The 18781-nt window shown below is 39.8% G+C and overlaps 1 protein-coding gene across 1 annotated transcript in view; it reads right to left on the minus strand.

Moving 5' to 3' along the window:
- Positions 1-2977: 2977 nt before the first annotated feature.
- SLC12A8 (solute carrier family 12 member 8) overlaps positions 2978-18781 on the minus strand; it is a gene marked incomplete at both ends in the record, with an annotated part of 130044 nt that continues 114240 nt past the window's right edge. Inside the window, 4 exons of the mRNA XM_082839603.1 lie at positions 2978-3139; positions 6437-6501; positions 13929-14046; positions 14605-14702. Of these exons, the coding sequence (XP_082695729.1) occupies positions 2978-3139; positions 6437-6501; positions 13929-14046; positions 14605-14702 (443 nt within the window). The remainder of the gene's footprint in view (positions 3140-6436; positions 6502-13928; positions 14047-14604; positions 14703-18781) is intronic.

Below are 18781 nucleotides of genomic sequence, written 5' to 3' on the forward strand. Positions count from 1 at the left end.
ACTCCGTTACTGCTTTACTGATTACTATTACTATTTATACAATATAGTTTTGTTTAAATACAAGATATTTGGACCTAAATAGATGTTCGAGTGTTTAGCGTCTGCCATTTCGGTACCCCCAACACCGAGTCAAATGCTGGGATTCTCTCTCATACCCGTTCTTCTCTTACTCTTTTCCATAAAGTTAATCATATTGGGAAAGTTCTCATCTTGGATACTTGAATCTTCTGCTGTATATGGTTTTCAAACCCAGGACCATCTTTTTCAGAGGGGATACTTTTTTAGCTTGTTATCCAGGATTCAGAAGAGCAAAAAGCTGAAATCAGTAAAGCCTTCTGTGGCTGGCTGAAAAATGGCTCCCCCAAATATACCCACCGCCCAATCTCTATTACCTGGGGATGTTTCCTCATTTGCCAAGGCCTTTGCAGGTGTGATGAAGTTACGACTCTTGAGAGGAGGAGATCATCCTGGATTATCTGGGTGGACCCTAAATGCAACCACATGTATCCTTATAAGAGGGAGACAGAGGCCCACGTCAGGTGCACACAGGAGAAGGGAGTGTGGTCACACTGAGAGAGATTTGAAGATGCTGGTCTTAAAGATGGGAGTGATGTGGCCACGAGTCACAGAATGCCAGCAGCCACCGGAAGCTGAAACATGCAAGGATCAGATTCTCCCCTAGAGCCTCTGGAGGGAGCAGAGTCCTGCTAACACCTTGATTTCAGCTCAGTGATACCGATTTTGGACATCTGGTCTCCAGAACTGTGAGAGAATAAATTTCTGCTGATTTAAGCTACTCAGTTTGTGTAATTTGTTACAGCAGCTACAGGAAACTAGTGCGGCTTCTTCTTAAAAAGGGCCTTCAGAGAACACTAACTCAGCCCTTCATGAATATTGTCTTTAATGATTTCCCATATGCCTATAGTTAACTCAGTGTTTGCTTTCTTTACATTGTTTCTAATGATGTTTGGAAGTCTGGTATTTAACCCCAAAGGTGCATGAACAGTAATTATAAACTAGATCTCACTGTGAACAGTAAGCGTAAACTATCAACAGATCTCACTTTCTAAGAGAGAAGGTTGAGACCTAACTGGCCCCTAATCATGACATTCCCACCCCCAACTTACTTTAAGCCCGTTTCATCCAACAGGTCAACATTTTTCAAAATGGTGTCCAGGGGTCCCCTGTGTTGAGTCACCTGAGGCGCTCATTAAAAATGTAAAGTCCATGGGGCTTCCCTGGTGGCACAGTGGTTGAGAGTCCGCCTGCCGATGCAGGGGACACGGGTTTGTGCCCCGGTCCGGGAGGATCCCACATGCCGCGGAGCGGCTGGGCCCGTGAGCCATGGCCGCTGAGCCTGCGCATCCGGAGCCTGTGCTCTGCAACGGGAGAGGCCACAACAGTGAGAGGCCTGAGTACCGCAAAAAAAAAAAAAAAAAAAGTAAAGTCCACGGCTCACCCCCAAGCTTCACCTCCAGTACTGAGCTGCAGAAATGTGCACTTTTAACAAGCCTCCCAGGCTTCTTAGCACACTGACTTTGAGAAGCTCTATTACAGAAGAAAGAGGTCAGAACTGATCCAACAGTACCTCTCTCCATGGTTCAGGGGTGAAACCACCAACTCTGGGCCAGGGCTGAACTCATGTAGGCACAGCCAGGGCCCCGGCCCCCAGACTGGATGCCTGTGATGAATGCCACACTGAGCTCAGAGAGGAACCAAAACTGTCCTGTCCCCTCATGTGTTCATACGGCAAAACAGCTGCAAAGGTGTCCAGAGCGTGGGGCACCGCACATGCTTCTGAGAATGTTGAGTCACCGTTAAGTAATTCCTGGTAATTTAACTTTTTAATTAAAAAGACCTTCACTAAACAATAATAGCTTACAAATGCATGTACCTTTTGATCCTGCAATTCCACTTTTGGGAGTTTATCCTACAGATATTCGTCATGCTTGTACATATGAACACGGTTATTCACTGCAGAACTGATGGTAATAGTAAAAGACTGGAAACAATCCAAATGCCATCATTGTTGAACTGATGAAATAAATTATAGTACATTCATATAATGAAAAAGAAGGAGGAAACGGCATATGTATTGATATGGAAATGTCTCCAAGATAGATTGTTAAGAGGAAAGGCAAGGTACAGAACACATGTATGATAGGCTACCTTTTGTGGATGAAAAGGGAGTAATAAAAATCCACATTCCTATTTGCTTGTACATTCGTAACGAAATGTGGGGAGCGTTATCTAAGAAGAGTGGTTATCTCTGGGGTAGGGGGTAGGAACTGAGCAGATGACAAACAAGGATGGGAGGCAGACTTTTCACTATATATATGATTCTACTTTGGGGTTTGGAACCATGTAAGCATATTATTTATTCAAGGAATAAATAATAAAATAAAATTTAAGGGCTTCCCTGGTGGCGCAGTGGTTGAGAGTCCGCCTGCCGATGCAGGGGACATGAGTTCGTGCCCCGGTCCGGGAAGATCCCACATGCCGTGGAGCAGCTAGGCCCGTGAGCCATGGCCGCTGAGCCTGCGCGTCCAGAGCCTGTGCTCCGCAGCGGGAGAGGCCACAAGAGTGAGAGGCCCGCGTAACGCAAAAAAAAAAAAAAAAAAAAAAAATTAAAAAAAAATAAATAAATAAATAAAATTTAAAATAACCATTTATTGTGGCACTCAGAACAAGCAATCTGGTCTGGACACCTGCAAGTCTTGGGGTCCACACGGAGCCCTTCAGACTGGAGGCGTGTTTCAGGGGCCACCGCCATTGCAGTGGGTCCCCTGGTTAGCCGTGGTGCTCCACACCAGAATGCACATTTCCATCATCCAAAATGACAGGGGGAGGACAGGTCTTTGAGTTTCTTACCAAGGAGAACCAGCTTCACAAAGGTTCTGGGATTTGGGTCCACTGTACCCTGGACAGCTACACGAGGGGCGGGTCCCAGGCTGCCTAGTACTGACGACTCAGTACTCTAGTACTGAGGCATCATCAGCTGTTCCCGGCTCACGAGGGAGGAGTGGTGATAGCGATCCCGGGTGGCGAAGTCTGCGTTCTCCTGGGTGAGCTGAGTCATCTCCATGTCAACCCTAGCCAGGGACGGCGCCAAAATTATCTGCTCTTGGTGGGATCGCAGGTTCCTTTGGTGAGAGAAACACGGAGGACGGTCACAAGGAAAGACCAAACGTTAACCAGTGGCGGTAAGTCTCCTCTGGGATGGAGAAATGATTTGTAAAAATGTCGTGTTTATTAATAAACATGTATTAAACAACATAACTGTTGAAAGCTATACGTACAATACTTCATGAACCCAAAGTATGAGAAATAAGCATCAAAGAGTGAAATTTACCTTCTTTTAGTAGAAATGTATGAAACTATAAAAATAACCTTCCAAATGCTGTTGTGTTGGGGCTCTGTAGTTTTACTTGGCTTTCTTGTCAAATGAAATAATGGAATGGAGAGGCTGGAAAGCTGAGGTGAGGAGAAAGAGAAACCTTCTCTTTGGTTCACTGGAAAGAAAGTTGAGTGAGGAATGATTTCCAGAGCCGAGGTTTACAGAGCAAAGCAGCTACACGGTCAAGTGCGAGGGCTTTTGGCACCAAGCTCGCCTAAGGCAAAGAGCGAGTCCCCATACGGATGCCATTGTCACTGAAGGGTCCGCAGAAGAGTTGGAGTTGGAATAAACTGGTAAAGAAACATGTTAGCGATGCGTGAAGAAACTGCTGACAGCAGAAAGGAGTAAGGAAAGACCATCCTGGCAGCCAGGGTATCTATAGAAGACAGAGACAGTCACAGCTCTGCCACGAATCAGGCTGGTGGCCTCAGGCAAACCTCTTCACCTCCTTGTGCCTCTATTTCCTCACCTTCTCAGGCCCCTTCTAGTTCCTTCCGCCTACGCTAGGTCCTGAAATCACACCTTAGGCATAGATTTTTCTCTTAAAACTTTACCCTGAGAGAATCATTTGCTTTATAAGTAGCAGCGCTCAACTGTTTAAATAAGGAATATATTTATTTGATAGTTGTAAAAAACTGGTAGAAACCTTGTTATAAATCTGTGGAACTTAAGCAGAAAGCTTCACTGTCTAGAAAACTGTGCTGTTATAGGAGTTTGGATCACACGACTAAGGCTTTGCAGCTGCTCGAGGAGAACACATCTAAATTAGGTGGGCTGAGGTTTTCTGAGAAATGAATTAACTTCTATAAAGGTGGAATCTTCAAGAAGTAAGGTTAGGAAGTGACAGAAATGCCATACCAGTCAACATGTGTTTTTGCCAGTGAACTTTCTTGTAAATGCTTTTTTTTTTTTTTTTTAAGGTAAAACCATCATATTTTTCTGAGTTCAGGGAAATAATACACTTCACTTTCTAGTCTAGAAGGGCCTAAGAGTTCTCACCTGGGCAGTTGCTAGGACTTCAGGAAAGAAAGTTTTCTTAAGGTCAGGCTTACTTTCACATAATTCTGGGAACTGTAGGTGTAACACAGGAAGTAACAGCCAAATTCCTTCGCCCAAAACACCCTACAATATTATTCTTCTTTGGTTTTGAAGAGCATCTGGGGCAACAGATGTGAAAAATACTCAAAATTACACAAGAGAAAACACAGCTACCAATTTCTACTTTTAAGTGGATCACCATTTCTTAGTCCTTTCACCCTCCTGAACAACCATCACAAAATATCGCTCAGTCACCATGATGAGGCCAGCAAATTTGACACAGACTTAGCTGAGGCCTCCACCAACCACTCCACAAGCTCACAGAGCTATGAATAGTGTGGACTAGGTTCTCTTCCAACCAAAGTACTGCCCTTTTCTAAGAATAATCTCCTCCTAATACATTCTTCTTTCCACATTGCACAACAGTGATCTCAGAGGTGAAATTCCAGAAATTCAGAGTCCAAAAAAGAGTACTGACCTCCCATGGTCATTTGCAGGCTTTCAAAGCCTACAATACCTAAAAACATTCATGTAAAATCAGATAAGGCCAAATACTCTCAACCACACACCAGCTGTAGCTCCAGAGTCTGCAGGCAGCTTTCACACAGAATCTATTTCCACTTAAACTCTACTGGCCCTCAGGCCTAGGAGGCTGGGGAAGATGGATCAGTGCAGTGATCTCAGATCAGTGCTGTGATCTGAGTCACCCAACCTGGTGCCTCAGCCTGGAAGACAGGCAGAGAGGTGACACACCCACACCACAGCTCCATACAGGACATTTAGCCCAGCTTCCAAGCAAACAGCAGGGAATTACCCCCCTACACACCACTCTCCCTGCCAGTCCTCTCCCTGTTGGTTTCCTGCTCCTTTCATCATCATTTGATGCCGGATCTAGCATCCAGCCTTCATTTCTTGGGCCAACTTGAACAGCTTGGCAGTGCTTATAAAAAGTTGTCTTAAGAAGGATTCTTGGGAGGGAGAAATGGCGAGTTATTGTTTAATGGGTATAGAGTTTCCATTTTGCAAGATGAAGAGTTCTGGAGGTGCTTGGAGGTGACGGCTGCATAACAGTATGAATGTACTTAATACCATTAAACTGTATACTTTAAAAAATTCTATGGTATGTGTATTTTACCACAATAAAAAAAAATGGGGAAAAAAATTCTGAACTTACATCTGGGATCAATGGGAAAGGGTCCCATAATCCCTCAGCAACGTCTGGGCGTGGAAGGTGGAAATATTGGCAAGGGCAACCCAGACTTCTAGAGTTTCAGAAACAAACCAACAAAATGAAACCAAATAAACACTTAGTTGGGTTCTGCCTGGATTTTCCCAGCCTGTAGCTTTGGCCCCTCACTGATATTGAAAGGGGAGGGAGGTAATTTCCAGAGTCTTGAGGCCTTCAAAGGTGAGGACGCATTGGCACTGGAAGGGTAGAGGAGGAAGAGAGAGATTAGGGCACTCATGAAAGCTTACCTTCCCTGTGAGGCCTTCTCCTGTTTCTCAGGAAAGTCTGTTCTTCCCTTTCCCTGAATATTTGAACACGGAGGTCCCACAGAAATCCTGCAGGATCGCTACTCTGTTTCTGTACTTGGCCTCTACACTTGCACCAATACAGTCATGTCAACTACCTCTGACTTGAGATGGAAGAATGGGAGTTCTCTGGGCCTTGGTCTTGTGTGTGAGTACTAACGCTAGTGTGTCTTAGACTGTGAACTCACTGAGAGTAACTCTCTTGACCTATATCACTCTGCAACCAGATTCTAAAGAAAGCCTCTGTTCATGATTCCTGAGGATAAGAAGACAAGAAGACATGGGCCAAAGGAATCTTCTGAGAAGCTAAAGCAGGGAGGCTGGGTGGTGGAGGGCCATGAGGAGCAGTCTGAGTTTCCTTGAGGTTCTCAATCGTCAGGTATTCACACCACAATTCACCCAAGCCCAGCAAGAAATGAAACACCCTTAGCACATCCCAGGCCCCTCATCCTGGCCCCAGATTGGCACAGACCTGTAGGAGGGGATCAGAAGAGACCTCATCCATCTGCAAAGGCTGAAGTTGGAGGCTAAACCTGCAGGGTAGACACAGACATAAATATTTATGAAGGCTCTATGTATGCATCTAGAATCCCAGGTTTAACCGGATAAATACACATCCCCTGACACACACACAATAGCACAAAAAAAATTTTTTTCCTTTTTCAGTCTAACCAAATGACATTCATTGTAATACTCTGACAGCAACCTGCTAAGGACTTCATACTTATATGTAGTTTCCAAAAGTTGATTTCTAAACTCCAAAATCCCAAGAAAGAAACTGAATGCATTTATAGAGAAAGAAGCACAGGACTTGCTAACTTCAGTCTTTGGAATTTTTAATTTTTTAAAATTTTGATAATTTTTTTCCTTAGATTCAAACTGATTACGTGTTTAAGTAGACACTATAAAGTCCCCTACTAGACCATACACTCTTTGAGGCCAGGAAGCACATCTTTTTCATCTGGTAACACACACAGCACAACAGCCACAGAATCTGGCCCTTAGGAAGTTTTCTTCAGGTGCTGGGTGAATCAAATAGTGCCTGTGCAATAGCATGTGGAAATGTTAGTGCTGAAGTTTGAAGTGAGATTGTTGTTGACAGTGACCAAATATCCTGGCATCAGACGCACTGTCTACAATATGGTTTATCAACTTTGTTTAAAAAGCTTTTTTTTTCAATCCATTTCTCCTTTGGTGTGAGTTTTTTAAAAATCTCACAAAATGAATTATATATAACTTTAGGAAAGCAAATGAAATGTAATTTTATAAAGTGCTTTTCCAAATTATATATATTCACTCCACCATGTTCATATTATATATATGTGTGTGTGAGAGTGTGTGTGTGTGTGTGTGTGTGTGTATATATATATATATATATATATATATATATATATATGGCTGGTTGAAAATTGGTTAATTAGATCATGTTCAATATATGATCAGAGCATTATTTTAAGAGGCTTATGTTAGACTCTTGACTAATGTCAACAGTATGCAGCTGATAACATGTATTTAGAAAATAAACATAAATATTCTATTAACTGGTCCTACCTATTTATGCTCATTTAGATTCTAAATTATCTAAATTTTAGATGAAGATGGGCCTGAAATTTGATTTCATACTTTCCTGTAAATAAATTTCTGGGAAATATTTAAATTTCTTAGGATCAAACTAACTTCTAAGAAATTCAGAAGCAATCACTGATGTAATCACTATGTTAATTAAAATATATTTTCTCCATTAAATTAGCTGATATAAGGACCCTTAGTATGACTTTTTCTAAAGCATTATTTTTAATGTACATGTGATTCAAGTGTTTGAAGTGCATTTCTTTCAAAAATGTATATCAGACTATTCTAATTTGGAAGCATTTTTTTTTTTTATTTTGCCTGGATTGTTATGGTCCATCTGATTTAGTTAGGACTTAAAACTACATAATTACTTTATTTTAAAAATTGGGACATTGTAGAATTTTGATGAAAAGGGCTCTTGAATGTATTTTTAAAACATCTTTATTATTGAGGAGTAACTGACACACAGTATTGATAATATTTTCTTCCTTTCTTTATTCTTTTTTTTTTTTCTTTTCTTTTCTTGTTTTGCGGTATGCGGGCCTCTCACTGTGTGGCCTCTCCCGCCGCAGAGCACAGGCTCCAGACGCGCAGGCTCAGCGGCCATGGCTCACGGGCCCAGCCGCTCCGCGGCATGCGGGATCCTACCGGAACCGGGGCACGAACCCGTGTCCTCTGCATCGGCAGGCGGACTCTCAACCACTGCGCCACCAGGGAAGCCCCTTCCTTTCTTTATTCTTGATGCTCTGGCACTTGGGGTCTTGATCCTAGAGGTGCTAATTCCTAGAGATAGGAAACAACTCCCCTATGAGCACACCTCTGATATACAAACCGACCAGTCCAGAGCCCGTGCCCCCAACCATCTCCTTTATCAAGCTCTCACACATCAAGCCAATATTCCCCTGCCTTAAATCACCCCAGGGCCAAAAACCAGACAACTAGAGACCACCCCTATAACCTAGAGTTCCCTGAAATTATTCAAACTACCTAATCCTAAACTTATTCAGCTATCTACCTGCCTTGTCCATTCTTTCCCACTAAAAGGCTATGGGCCATGCTCTCCCCACTTCCTCTTTTGCCTCCTGACCAACCCTGGTCCTCTCCGCTGTGGCCCTGCATGACCCTCCTGTTCCTAGGGATTTGTGAGTATAAACTTCTTTCTTCATGATAATAATTTCTGTGTCTGTGTGTCTTATCATACCTGATTAAAACAAATCCCAGGTACATTTTTAGAACAAACTACATGCATTTAAAGTGTACAATTTGGTAAGTGTTGACACATGCATATACTGTGAAATCATCACTAAAAGCAAGATAATGAACATATCCATCCCCTCCAAAAGCTCCCTCAAGCGACTTCATAAGACCTCCCTCCCTCGTATCCACACTCCCACCCTCATCCAAAGGCAACCGCTGATAGTGCTGTCATTAGAAATTAGTTTGCATTTTTAATAATAACATATGTACATATGTAAAATATTACATCATGTACTCATTTTTTCTGGTTTCTTTCACTCAGCACAGTTATTTTGAGATCCATGCTATTGCATATATCGATAGTTCATTCTTTTTATTACGAAATAGTATTCCGTTGCATGGCTATACTATACTTACAGAGTAACCTGTTGATGGACATGTGAACTGTTTTCAGTTTTTGACTATTACAAACTAAGCTGCTATAAATATGCATATACACGTTTTTGTATGCCCGTATGCTTTTAATTCTCTTTGGTAAATACCTAGGAGTACAGTGGCTAATTCATATAGCAGATATATATTTTTTTTAATACACTGCCAAATGGTTTCACGAAGTGATCGTATTATTTTTACATTTTCATCAGCTATATATGATAGCTCTAGCTGCTCCACATCCTTGCCAACATTTGGCATGATCAGTATTTTTAATTTTAATCACCCTGATAGGTGTATAATAATATTATATTGTGGTTTTAATTTTCATTTCTTAATGACTAATCACACTGAATACCTGTTCACGTGCTTATTTGTCAACCATATATGTTCTTTGCTGAAACCTATTTAAAACTTATGCCCATATAAAATTTTTTGTTGTTTTCTTGTTACTGAGTTTTGAGGGTTTTTATATATTCTAGGTACAAGTCCTTTTCAAACATGTGATTTGCTAATATTTTCTCATAGTCTATGGCTTGCCTTTGCATTCCTTTACCGGTGTGTTTGGAGGAACAGTCCTTAATTTTGATGAAGTCCAATTTATCAATTTTTTTTCCTGCTTTTGGTGTTGTATCTAAGAAATCTTTGTCTCACTCACAGTCACAAATTTTTTCCCTATATTTTCTAGGATCCATTTTGAGCTATTTTTACATTGTATGATGTATGAAGTTTGTTTTTTGCTTGTGTATTTCCAATTGTTCCAGCAGCATTTGCTGAAAAGGCTATTTTTTTCCTCCACTGAATTGCCTTTGCAATTTCTGGACTCTCTACTCTGTCCATTGATTTTTTTATCTATCTTGATTCCAATACCATGCTGTCTTGATTACTTTAGCTTTACAGTTAGTTTTGAAATCAGGTAGTGTTAAGTCTTGCAACTTTGTTTTTCTTTTACAAAGTTGCTTGGGCTATTCTAGGTCCTTTGAATTTCCATATAAATACTTTAGGATCTGCTTTCCAATTTCTACAAAAAAGGCAGCTGTGATTTTGATTGGGATTATATCTAATCTATAGAAAGTTCTGAGGTGAAATGTCATCTTAAGAATATTGAATTGAATCTTCGATTCATGAATATAGTATAAATCTTCATTTATTTAATTTCTTCTTTAATTTCCTCTCAAAATGTTTTGTAGTTTTCCTCTTCTAGTCTGTAAATATGGTGAATTACATTGATTGATTAAGAATGTTAAACCAGGGCCTAGAGACTCATACAGAATGAAGTAAGTCAGAAAGAGAAAAACGAATATTGTATATTAATGCATATATGTGGAATCTAGAAAAATGGTACAGATGAACCTATCTGCAAAGCAGAAATAGAGACACAGATGTAGAGAACAAATGTATGGACACCAAGGGGGGGAAGGAGAGGTGGGATGAATTGGGAGATTGGGATTGACATATATACACTACTATGTGCAAAACAGATAACTACTGAGAACTGACAGATAACTAAAATAGATAACTAATGAGAACCTACTGTATAGCGCAGGGAACTCTACTCAATGCTTTGTGGTGACCTAAATGGGAAGGAAATCCAAAAAAGAGGGGATATATGTATACATATAACTGATTCACTTTGCTGTACAGACACAAACTAATACAACACTGTAAAGCAACTATACACCAATAAAAATTTTTAAAAAAAGAGAGGGAGAATGTTAAACTAACCTTGAATTCCTAGGACAACCCATTTGCTTATGATGTATTATTATGCTTTTTATATTATTTTGTATTCAATTTGTTAAAGTCTTGTTAAGAAGTTTTATATCTATGCTCATGAGGGATATTGGTGTGCAGTCTTCTGAAGCATTTGTATCAAATTGATATTCTCTCTTCCTTAAGTGTTAGATAGGTTTCATTAGTGACACCATCTGGGCCCAAGGTTTTCTTTATGGGAAGGTTTTTTAATGATGAGTTTAATTTCTTTCATAGATGACCTAAACAGCCCTATATGTCTTCTAGAGTGAGCTTTGATATTCGATAGTTTGTATCTTTTGAGGAATTTGTCCAATTCATCTGTCAAATTTATTGCATAAAGCTGTTTAAAACACTTCCTTATTTTCCTTTTTAATGTCTGTAGACTCTCCAGTCATGTCATTTCTCTCACTCCTGGTGTTGAGCATTTGTGTTTCCTCTCCTTTTATTCTGATCAGTCTGGGTAGAGGTTTGCAAATTTTATTGATCTCACATAGCCAGCTTTTTGTTTCACTGGCATTCTCTATTTTTCCCTGTTTTATATTTTATTGATTTCTACTTTGATCTTCATGGTTTCCCTGTTTCTTCTTACTTGGGTTTAATTTGCTCTTTTTCTCTAGTTTCTTAAGTGGGAAACTGGGGTTATTATTTTGAGACACTTCTTTCTTTTTTAATATAAGCATTTGACGCAGTAAATTTCCCTCTAAGTAGTGAATTGGCTGCGTCCCACAATTTTGATGTTATATTTTCATTTTCATTCAGTTCAAATACTTTTTAATTTTACTTATTTCTCCTTTGAACCATGAGTTATTTAGTTTCTTTAGTTTACTTAGTGCTCCTTAGTGTTCTTAGTCATTTAGTGTTATTCAGTGTTCTTTAGTTTCTAAATATTTGGGAATCTTCCAGATATCTTTCTGGTATTTATTTCTAAATTACTTCCCCTTTTGTTCTTGAATTGACTTGAATACCCTTAAACTTTCTGAGACTTTAAAAAATGTCCTAGAATATGGTTTATGCTCGTAAATGTTTCACGTGCACTTAAAAATATATATTCTGCTCTTGTTAGGTAGAATATTCTATAAATATCAATTTGGCCATGTTTATTGATAACATAATTCAAGTCTTCTAAAGCCCTACTGATTTTTTGCCTACTTGTTTTATCAATTATTGAGAGAGAGGTGTTGAAATCTATGACTGTAATCGAGAATTTTTCTACTTATTATTGCAGATCTATCAGGCTTTGTTTTTTATATTTCAAAGCTCTGTTTTTAAGTGCACAAATGTTAAGATTTATTATGTCCTCTTGATTAATTTTCCCTTTGTCTTTATGAAATGACCCTCTTTATCCCTGGTAATATTCTTTTCTCTGAAATCTACTTTGTCTGATGTTAATATAGTCACTCCAGCTTTGTCTGATTTGTCTTACCATGATATATCTTTTTTCCATCCTTTTACTTTTAACTTATTTGTGTCTTTATATTGAGAGTAGGTTTCTTGTAGATAGCATATAGTTGGATCATGCTTTTTTATTCAATCTGACAATCTCAGTGCTTAGACCTTTTAATTGGGAGTGTTTATTTCATTTTATTTTTTAATTATCTTTTTAAAATTTTTTATAAATTAATTTATTCTTATTTTTGGCTGTGTTGGGTCTTCGTTGCTGCACGTGGGCTTTCTCTAGTTGCCTCGAGTTAGGGCTACTCTTCATTGTGGTGCTCGGGCTTCTCGTTGTGGTGGCTTCTCTTGTCACGGAGCACGGGCTCTAGGTGCACGGGCTTCAGTAGTTGTGGCGTGCAGGCTTCAGTAGTTTTGGCTCATGGGCTCTAGAGCACAGGCTCAGCAGTGGTGGCGCACGGGCTTAGTTGTTCCACGGCATGTGGGATCTTTCCAGACCAGGGCTCAAACCCGTGTCCCCTGCATTGGCAGGTGGATTCTTAACTACTGCGCCACCAAGGAAGTCCCTGATTGGGAGTGTTTAGACTATTTAAAATTAGTGTGGTTATTGATATGGCTAGATTTATATAAACCACCTTGCTATTTGTTTTGGGTCTATTATCTTTTTTCTCTTTTTTCTAATTAACATTGATCTGAGTATTTTTAATTCAATTTTATCCCCTTTATTGACTTATTACTTGCAATTCTTTGCTGTGTTAGAGGCATACCTCATTTTACTGCACTTTGTTACTGTGCTTCCCAGTATTGCATCTTTTACAAGTTGAAGGTTTGTGGCAACCCTGGATCAAGCAAGTCTATCAGGGCCATTTCCCCAACAGTATTTGCTCACTTTCTGTGTCTGTGTCATATTTTGGTAATTCTTACAATATTTCAAACTTTTTCATTATTATTATATTTCTCATGGTGATCTGTGATCAGTCATCTTTAATGTTACTATTATGACTCGATGAAGGCTCAGACGATGGTTAGCCTTTTTTAGCAATAAAGTATTTTAAAATTAAGTTATGTACATTGTTTTTTAAGACATAATGCTATTGCACACTTAACAGACTACCGTATAGTGTAAACGTAACTTTTATATGTACTAGGAAACAAAAATATTTGTCTGACTCGCATTATTGCAATATTCCAGTGATCTGGAACTGAACTCACAATATTTCCAAGGTATACTGGTAGTTTAGTAGTTGCTTTAGGGTTTGTAGTACACATTTTTAACTTATCACAGTCTACCTTTAAGTGATATTTTAGTACTTCACGTATACTATAAGAAACTTCCAACGGTATATCCCCATTTCTTCCCTCCTGGCCCTTGTGCTATTGTTGTCATCCATTTTACTTCTACATGTCTTACAAACCTCACGATTTATTACTATTTTTCATTTGTTATCATTTATGCGCATGCCATATTTTTTCTCTTAGACTGTCGGCTCCTTGAAAGCGGGATTTGTATCTGAGTCAGTGCTGGCATTTAGTATGTGTTCGAAACAGGTTTTTTTCAATAAATGCTAAAAGAGAAGAAAGGAGGTGGTGGCAAAATGACTCTGTTGCTTACCAAGGTGAAGCCCGGAACTGGTCCAACCAATGTAGAGATACACAATGGCAGCAACACCCATGTTAACCAGGGTATAGACCCATTGGATCACAAACATGATGAGAAGGGACCCAACAGCCTGTGGAAACAGAAGGAAGTGCAAGTCAGCTAACGGTTTAAACACACAGTAAGCGAGCCACAAGGCTAGGGCCTTAAGAAACAACAGTCCTCTCGTCAACCTCTGAACACTCTATAAGTCTGAATAATTGAAGTTCACTCATAATTCAAAAAACCCCTCTAAAGTAGGTATTTGAGAAGACATCCTCCTGAAAGTACCCTCTAATCAAAACAATCAATAAATAGACATTCTGTCCTAGGTCCTTGTTCTACTCCTTTCTAGGAGAAACAAGTTAGAGTAAAATTATGCTAATATGGTGTATCTAGAAATTAGGTGATCCAGAGTTTATCAGGGATGATTAACTATTTAAAAAGTAAACCATTGATTAAAATAAGTGGTTCATTAAATGTAATCTTGCCATATGTAGCCTCATCTAAATTCTAATATAACAGGTAGTTAAATCACATTGCTCCTAATGAGACTCTCCTCTTTCCTCCCCCAAGTCCCACCCCAAGATCACACATGTATCCACCTGAATTAAGTCTCAAGGACAGTTGAGATCAAAATGAACTTACTCACCCCCAACAGGGAGACCCAGGGGTTGCATATGCGAGTGTAGAAAGAAGTTGGTCTCCTCTGGATATCTTGTTCCTGGAGCCTGGACTTTAGGAAGAAATCTAAAAAATAAATGAGCCAAAATCCTTGGTTACTAATTTGTTACCAAACCCTCTAGTATTTTTATTAGCAAATACTTATGAGCTCCTCTTCTCCAATTTTGTAACTCAGCCTAAAAGACAACTTCTACTCATCTCAACCATTAATGCCCTTTGCCACAACTGAGGCTTGTCTTTACCAGAAAGCTTACACCTCCTAAATCGTGATTTCAATCAACTTACTCTCAGCCCATCACCTCCATTTTTTCTCATTCGCTCTGCTGTCTCCCACCCCAACTATTCATAGACCACAGAGGGACCTTCAGTCAACTTGCCCTAGTATGTTTTTGCTTCCTATCACCTACCTCCTCTTTTCACTACCCTCTTACCTAGCTTAAATTCCATGATCCAAGACTCTCAGCAAGTACTCCCTTGGATATGGTATCTGCTTCCATGCTTCAGCACCACTCAGAAGTCTTATACCTAGTCAAATCATTCTCCTTCTCTCTGATGTAACAAATTTCCAACCTCTCCTCTCAAAAGACAGCTTTCATATCCTCTCATCACCAAATCTACCAACGCACTTTCATCTGTACCCTCTCTTCTGCCTTTCTGTTTTCAGAGTAGATGAACAGTTCTGGCTCCTACCTAAAGCCCATCCCTGTATTTGTGCCCTGCTCAAGGATTTTGCTTTTGCTTCGTCAATTTTTCCATAGTCTACGAGATCATCCCCATCAAACACAAATACACTGTAATTTCTCCCAACTAAAGAAATATCTTCTGGTTACCCTTTAGCTACTATCCTATTTTTTGGTCTCCCTTATAGCAAAAATTCTCAAAAGAATTGCCTATATGGTTTCTACCTTCCATTGTTTCCTCAACCTACTTTTAGGGTTGTATATACCATTCCACTAAAACGACTCTACCTAAGGTTGGCAATGACTTGAATCTTTTCAAATTCAATGGTCAGCTCATTTTACTTGACCTTTCAGATAGCACCTGACACATGTGATCACTTTCTTCTTATTGAAACACATTCTTCTCTTGGTTCCTAGGATGCCTCAGTTTCCTAGTTTTCCTCCTATCTCACTGCCCACTTCTTCTCAGTCTCCTTTGCTGGATCACCTCCTCCTTCCAACCCCCAAGTATTGGAGAATCCTAGCATTCATTCAGTCCTCAGCACTCTTCTTTATTGCAGTTAGGTGTGGCCATGTGACTAAGTTCTCACCAGTGGAATGTGAACACAAGTGGTGAGTGTCACTTCTGCATCAGAGTCTTTGAGAGAGTAGGTGTGCCTCTTCTCTGTGCCCGAAATCAGAACGTGGTAACTCAGTCTTGATTTTGCTCATTATAAGGACTTAGGGGATGGTGAAGTCATAAAAATGGAAGGAGCCTGGGTCTCTGAAGCAATGCATGGAGGAGAGCCTCCCACTGATTTGGAACACCCTTCCTGGACTGTTAGTGCAAGTGAGAAATAAATTTCCATTGTGTCTGAGCCACTGTGTTTTTGTTTATTTGTGATAGCAGTTTAGCCTCCCTTAATTAATATACCTCAAAACAGGCTTTAGGTCCTTCTCTTACTTCTATACAATCTATTCCTTACGAAGCCAGTGATCTTCTTAAGGCTGGATCTGATCTTATCACACCTCTAGCTACAACCTTCCATGACCTTCTGTCATAATCACCATGGAGTGCATGGCCCTACAAAGGACTGACCTCTGCTTTCCTTGCTATACTCATCTCCTACCTCTCTCCCCCCACCCACTCCTCTCCACTCACTGCTGGACTTCTGCTCTTCTTGGAATTTGCCAATCCAATTTCCATCTGTACCTTTATACATGCCATTTCCCCTGCCTGTAACTCTTCTCCGACATCTCTGCATGGTTCACTGCTTTATACAATTCAGTTCTCCATTAAAATATCCTCTTCTCAAAGAGATATTTTCTGAAAAACCTATCTGAAACAGAACCACCCTCCCCACTCTAGACTCTATCCTGTTACCCCACTTTATTACTCATCATACTATTTATCATTTACTGACATCACAGTATGTGTGGTTGCTTATTATGTGTCTTTCCTGCTAGAATGCAAGTTCAATGACAGCAGAGACCTTCTATGTCTGTTCAGCATGTTCCCCACCCCCAGCACCTAGAACAGCACTTGGAATGTAGTAAATGTCCCATACGTGAGGCTAAATGAATGACCAATCATCCTAGGTCCCAGAGAAGTCTTCATCCTCTCAACATGTCTGCCTTTACCATATACTTCCAACTATTATACTTATCTTTTATACCTCCATATCTTGAGGGCAAGGGCCGTCTTTTGTATCTCTAAATACCAAATCTAGGCATGTAGGGATCTGTGTATAGGAAGTCCTCAAGAAGTGTCTCCTTATTAATTGTGGATTAAAATAAACTCTGCCAGAAGACGTAAATAGACATTTCTCCAAAGAAGACACACAGATGGCCAATAAGCACGTGAAAAGATGCTCATCATTGCTAATTATTAGGAAAATGCAAATCAAAACTACCATGAGGTATCACCTCATATGTCAGAATGGCCATCATTAAAAAGTCTACAAATAACAAATGCTGGAGAGGGTGTAGAGAAAAGGGAACCCTCCTATACTGTTGGTGGGAATGTAGATTGGTGCAGCCATTATGGAAAACAGTATGGAGGTTCCTCAAAAAACTAAAAATAGAGTTGCATATGATCCAGCAATCCCAATCCTGGGCATGTATCTGGACAAAACTACAATTCAAAAAGATACATGTACCCCTATGTTCATTGTGGCACTATTCACAATAGCCAAGACATGGAAACAACCTAAATGTCCAACAACAGATGAATGGATGAAGAAGATGTGGCACACATATACAATGGAATACTTCTCAGCCATAAAAATGAATGAAATAATGCCATGTGCAGCAACATGGATGGGCCTAGAGATTATCATACTAAGTGACGTCAGACAGAGAAAGACAAATACCAAATGATATCACTTATATGTGGAATCTAAAATATGACACAAATGAACTTACCTACAAAACAGAAATAGACTCACAGACATGGTTGTCAAGGGGGAGGGGGGTGAGGGAGGGATGGATTGGGAGTTTGGGATTAGCAGGTGCAAACTATTATATATAGGATGGATAAACAGTAAGGTCCTACTGTATAGCACAGGGAACTATATTCAATATCCTGTGATAAACCGTAATAGAAAAGAATATGAAAAAGAATGGATATATACGTATAACTGAATCACTTTGCTGTACAGTAGAAATTAATACATTATAAAGCAACTATACTTCAATAAAATAAATTTTAAAGAACTCTGCCAAGGTGCATGACTGATTTGAATTGATGGCTCTATTACTTCTTTTTTTTAAAGAAAAGACACTGTTAAGATTGTCTTTGATTACATTGTATACTTTCAACATGTGCAATGCATGATTCATTTTTTCAATCACAGGCTTAGTGAAATACAGCTGCTCCATTGATTATTAAGAAGAAACACTATTGGTGAAGAACTTAGATTTCTGCCTCTCTGAGGTTTGCCAAATGTTAAGCTCACTGTTTCACACTTGATCTTGACCTTGCACCAACTCAATTACACTGTACCCAAGGGAGTTGTGTGTATGTGTATGTGTTTTCTGAGGAACTCCAGGGAGAGTCATAGGAAGGGGTGTGTCTTCCAGGCAAGCACAGTGCAGTTTTACACATCAGCAATGCAAGGGAGAATTCAGTCAATGATGCTCAGTGACTCTGAATAGGTATGACAGACAATGCAGGCGGACAATTATTCAGAATTCTGAACAGCTATGGCTTCAAAACCCTTCCAAAATGACAGAAGGAATTTTTTTTCTCTTTTCAAGGATTATACTGGAAGAAATAAGTCTTACAGACTAGTGGTGGGAGGAGACCGCTTCTCGTGTTAGAATAACAACTGGGAAGGCAACTTTATCAAGCTTTAGTCACAAAACAAACAAACAGGTAAGCAGAACCATGCATTAGGCATGTTAAAAATATCAAATATAGGGCTTCCCTGGTGGCGCAGTGGTTGAGAGTCCGCCTGCTGATGCAGGGGACACGGGCTTGTGCCC

Source organism: Leucopleurus acutus (genome assembly GCF_964270905.1).
Source record: "Leucopleurus acutus genome assembly, chromosome: 5".
Taxonomy (NCBI): Eukaryota; Metazoa; Chordata; class Mammalia; order Artiodactyla; family Delphinidae; genus Leucopleurus; species Leucopleurus acutus.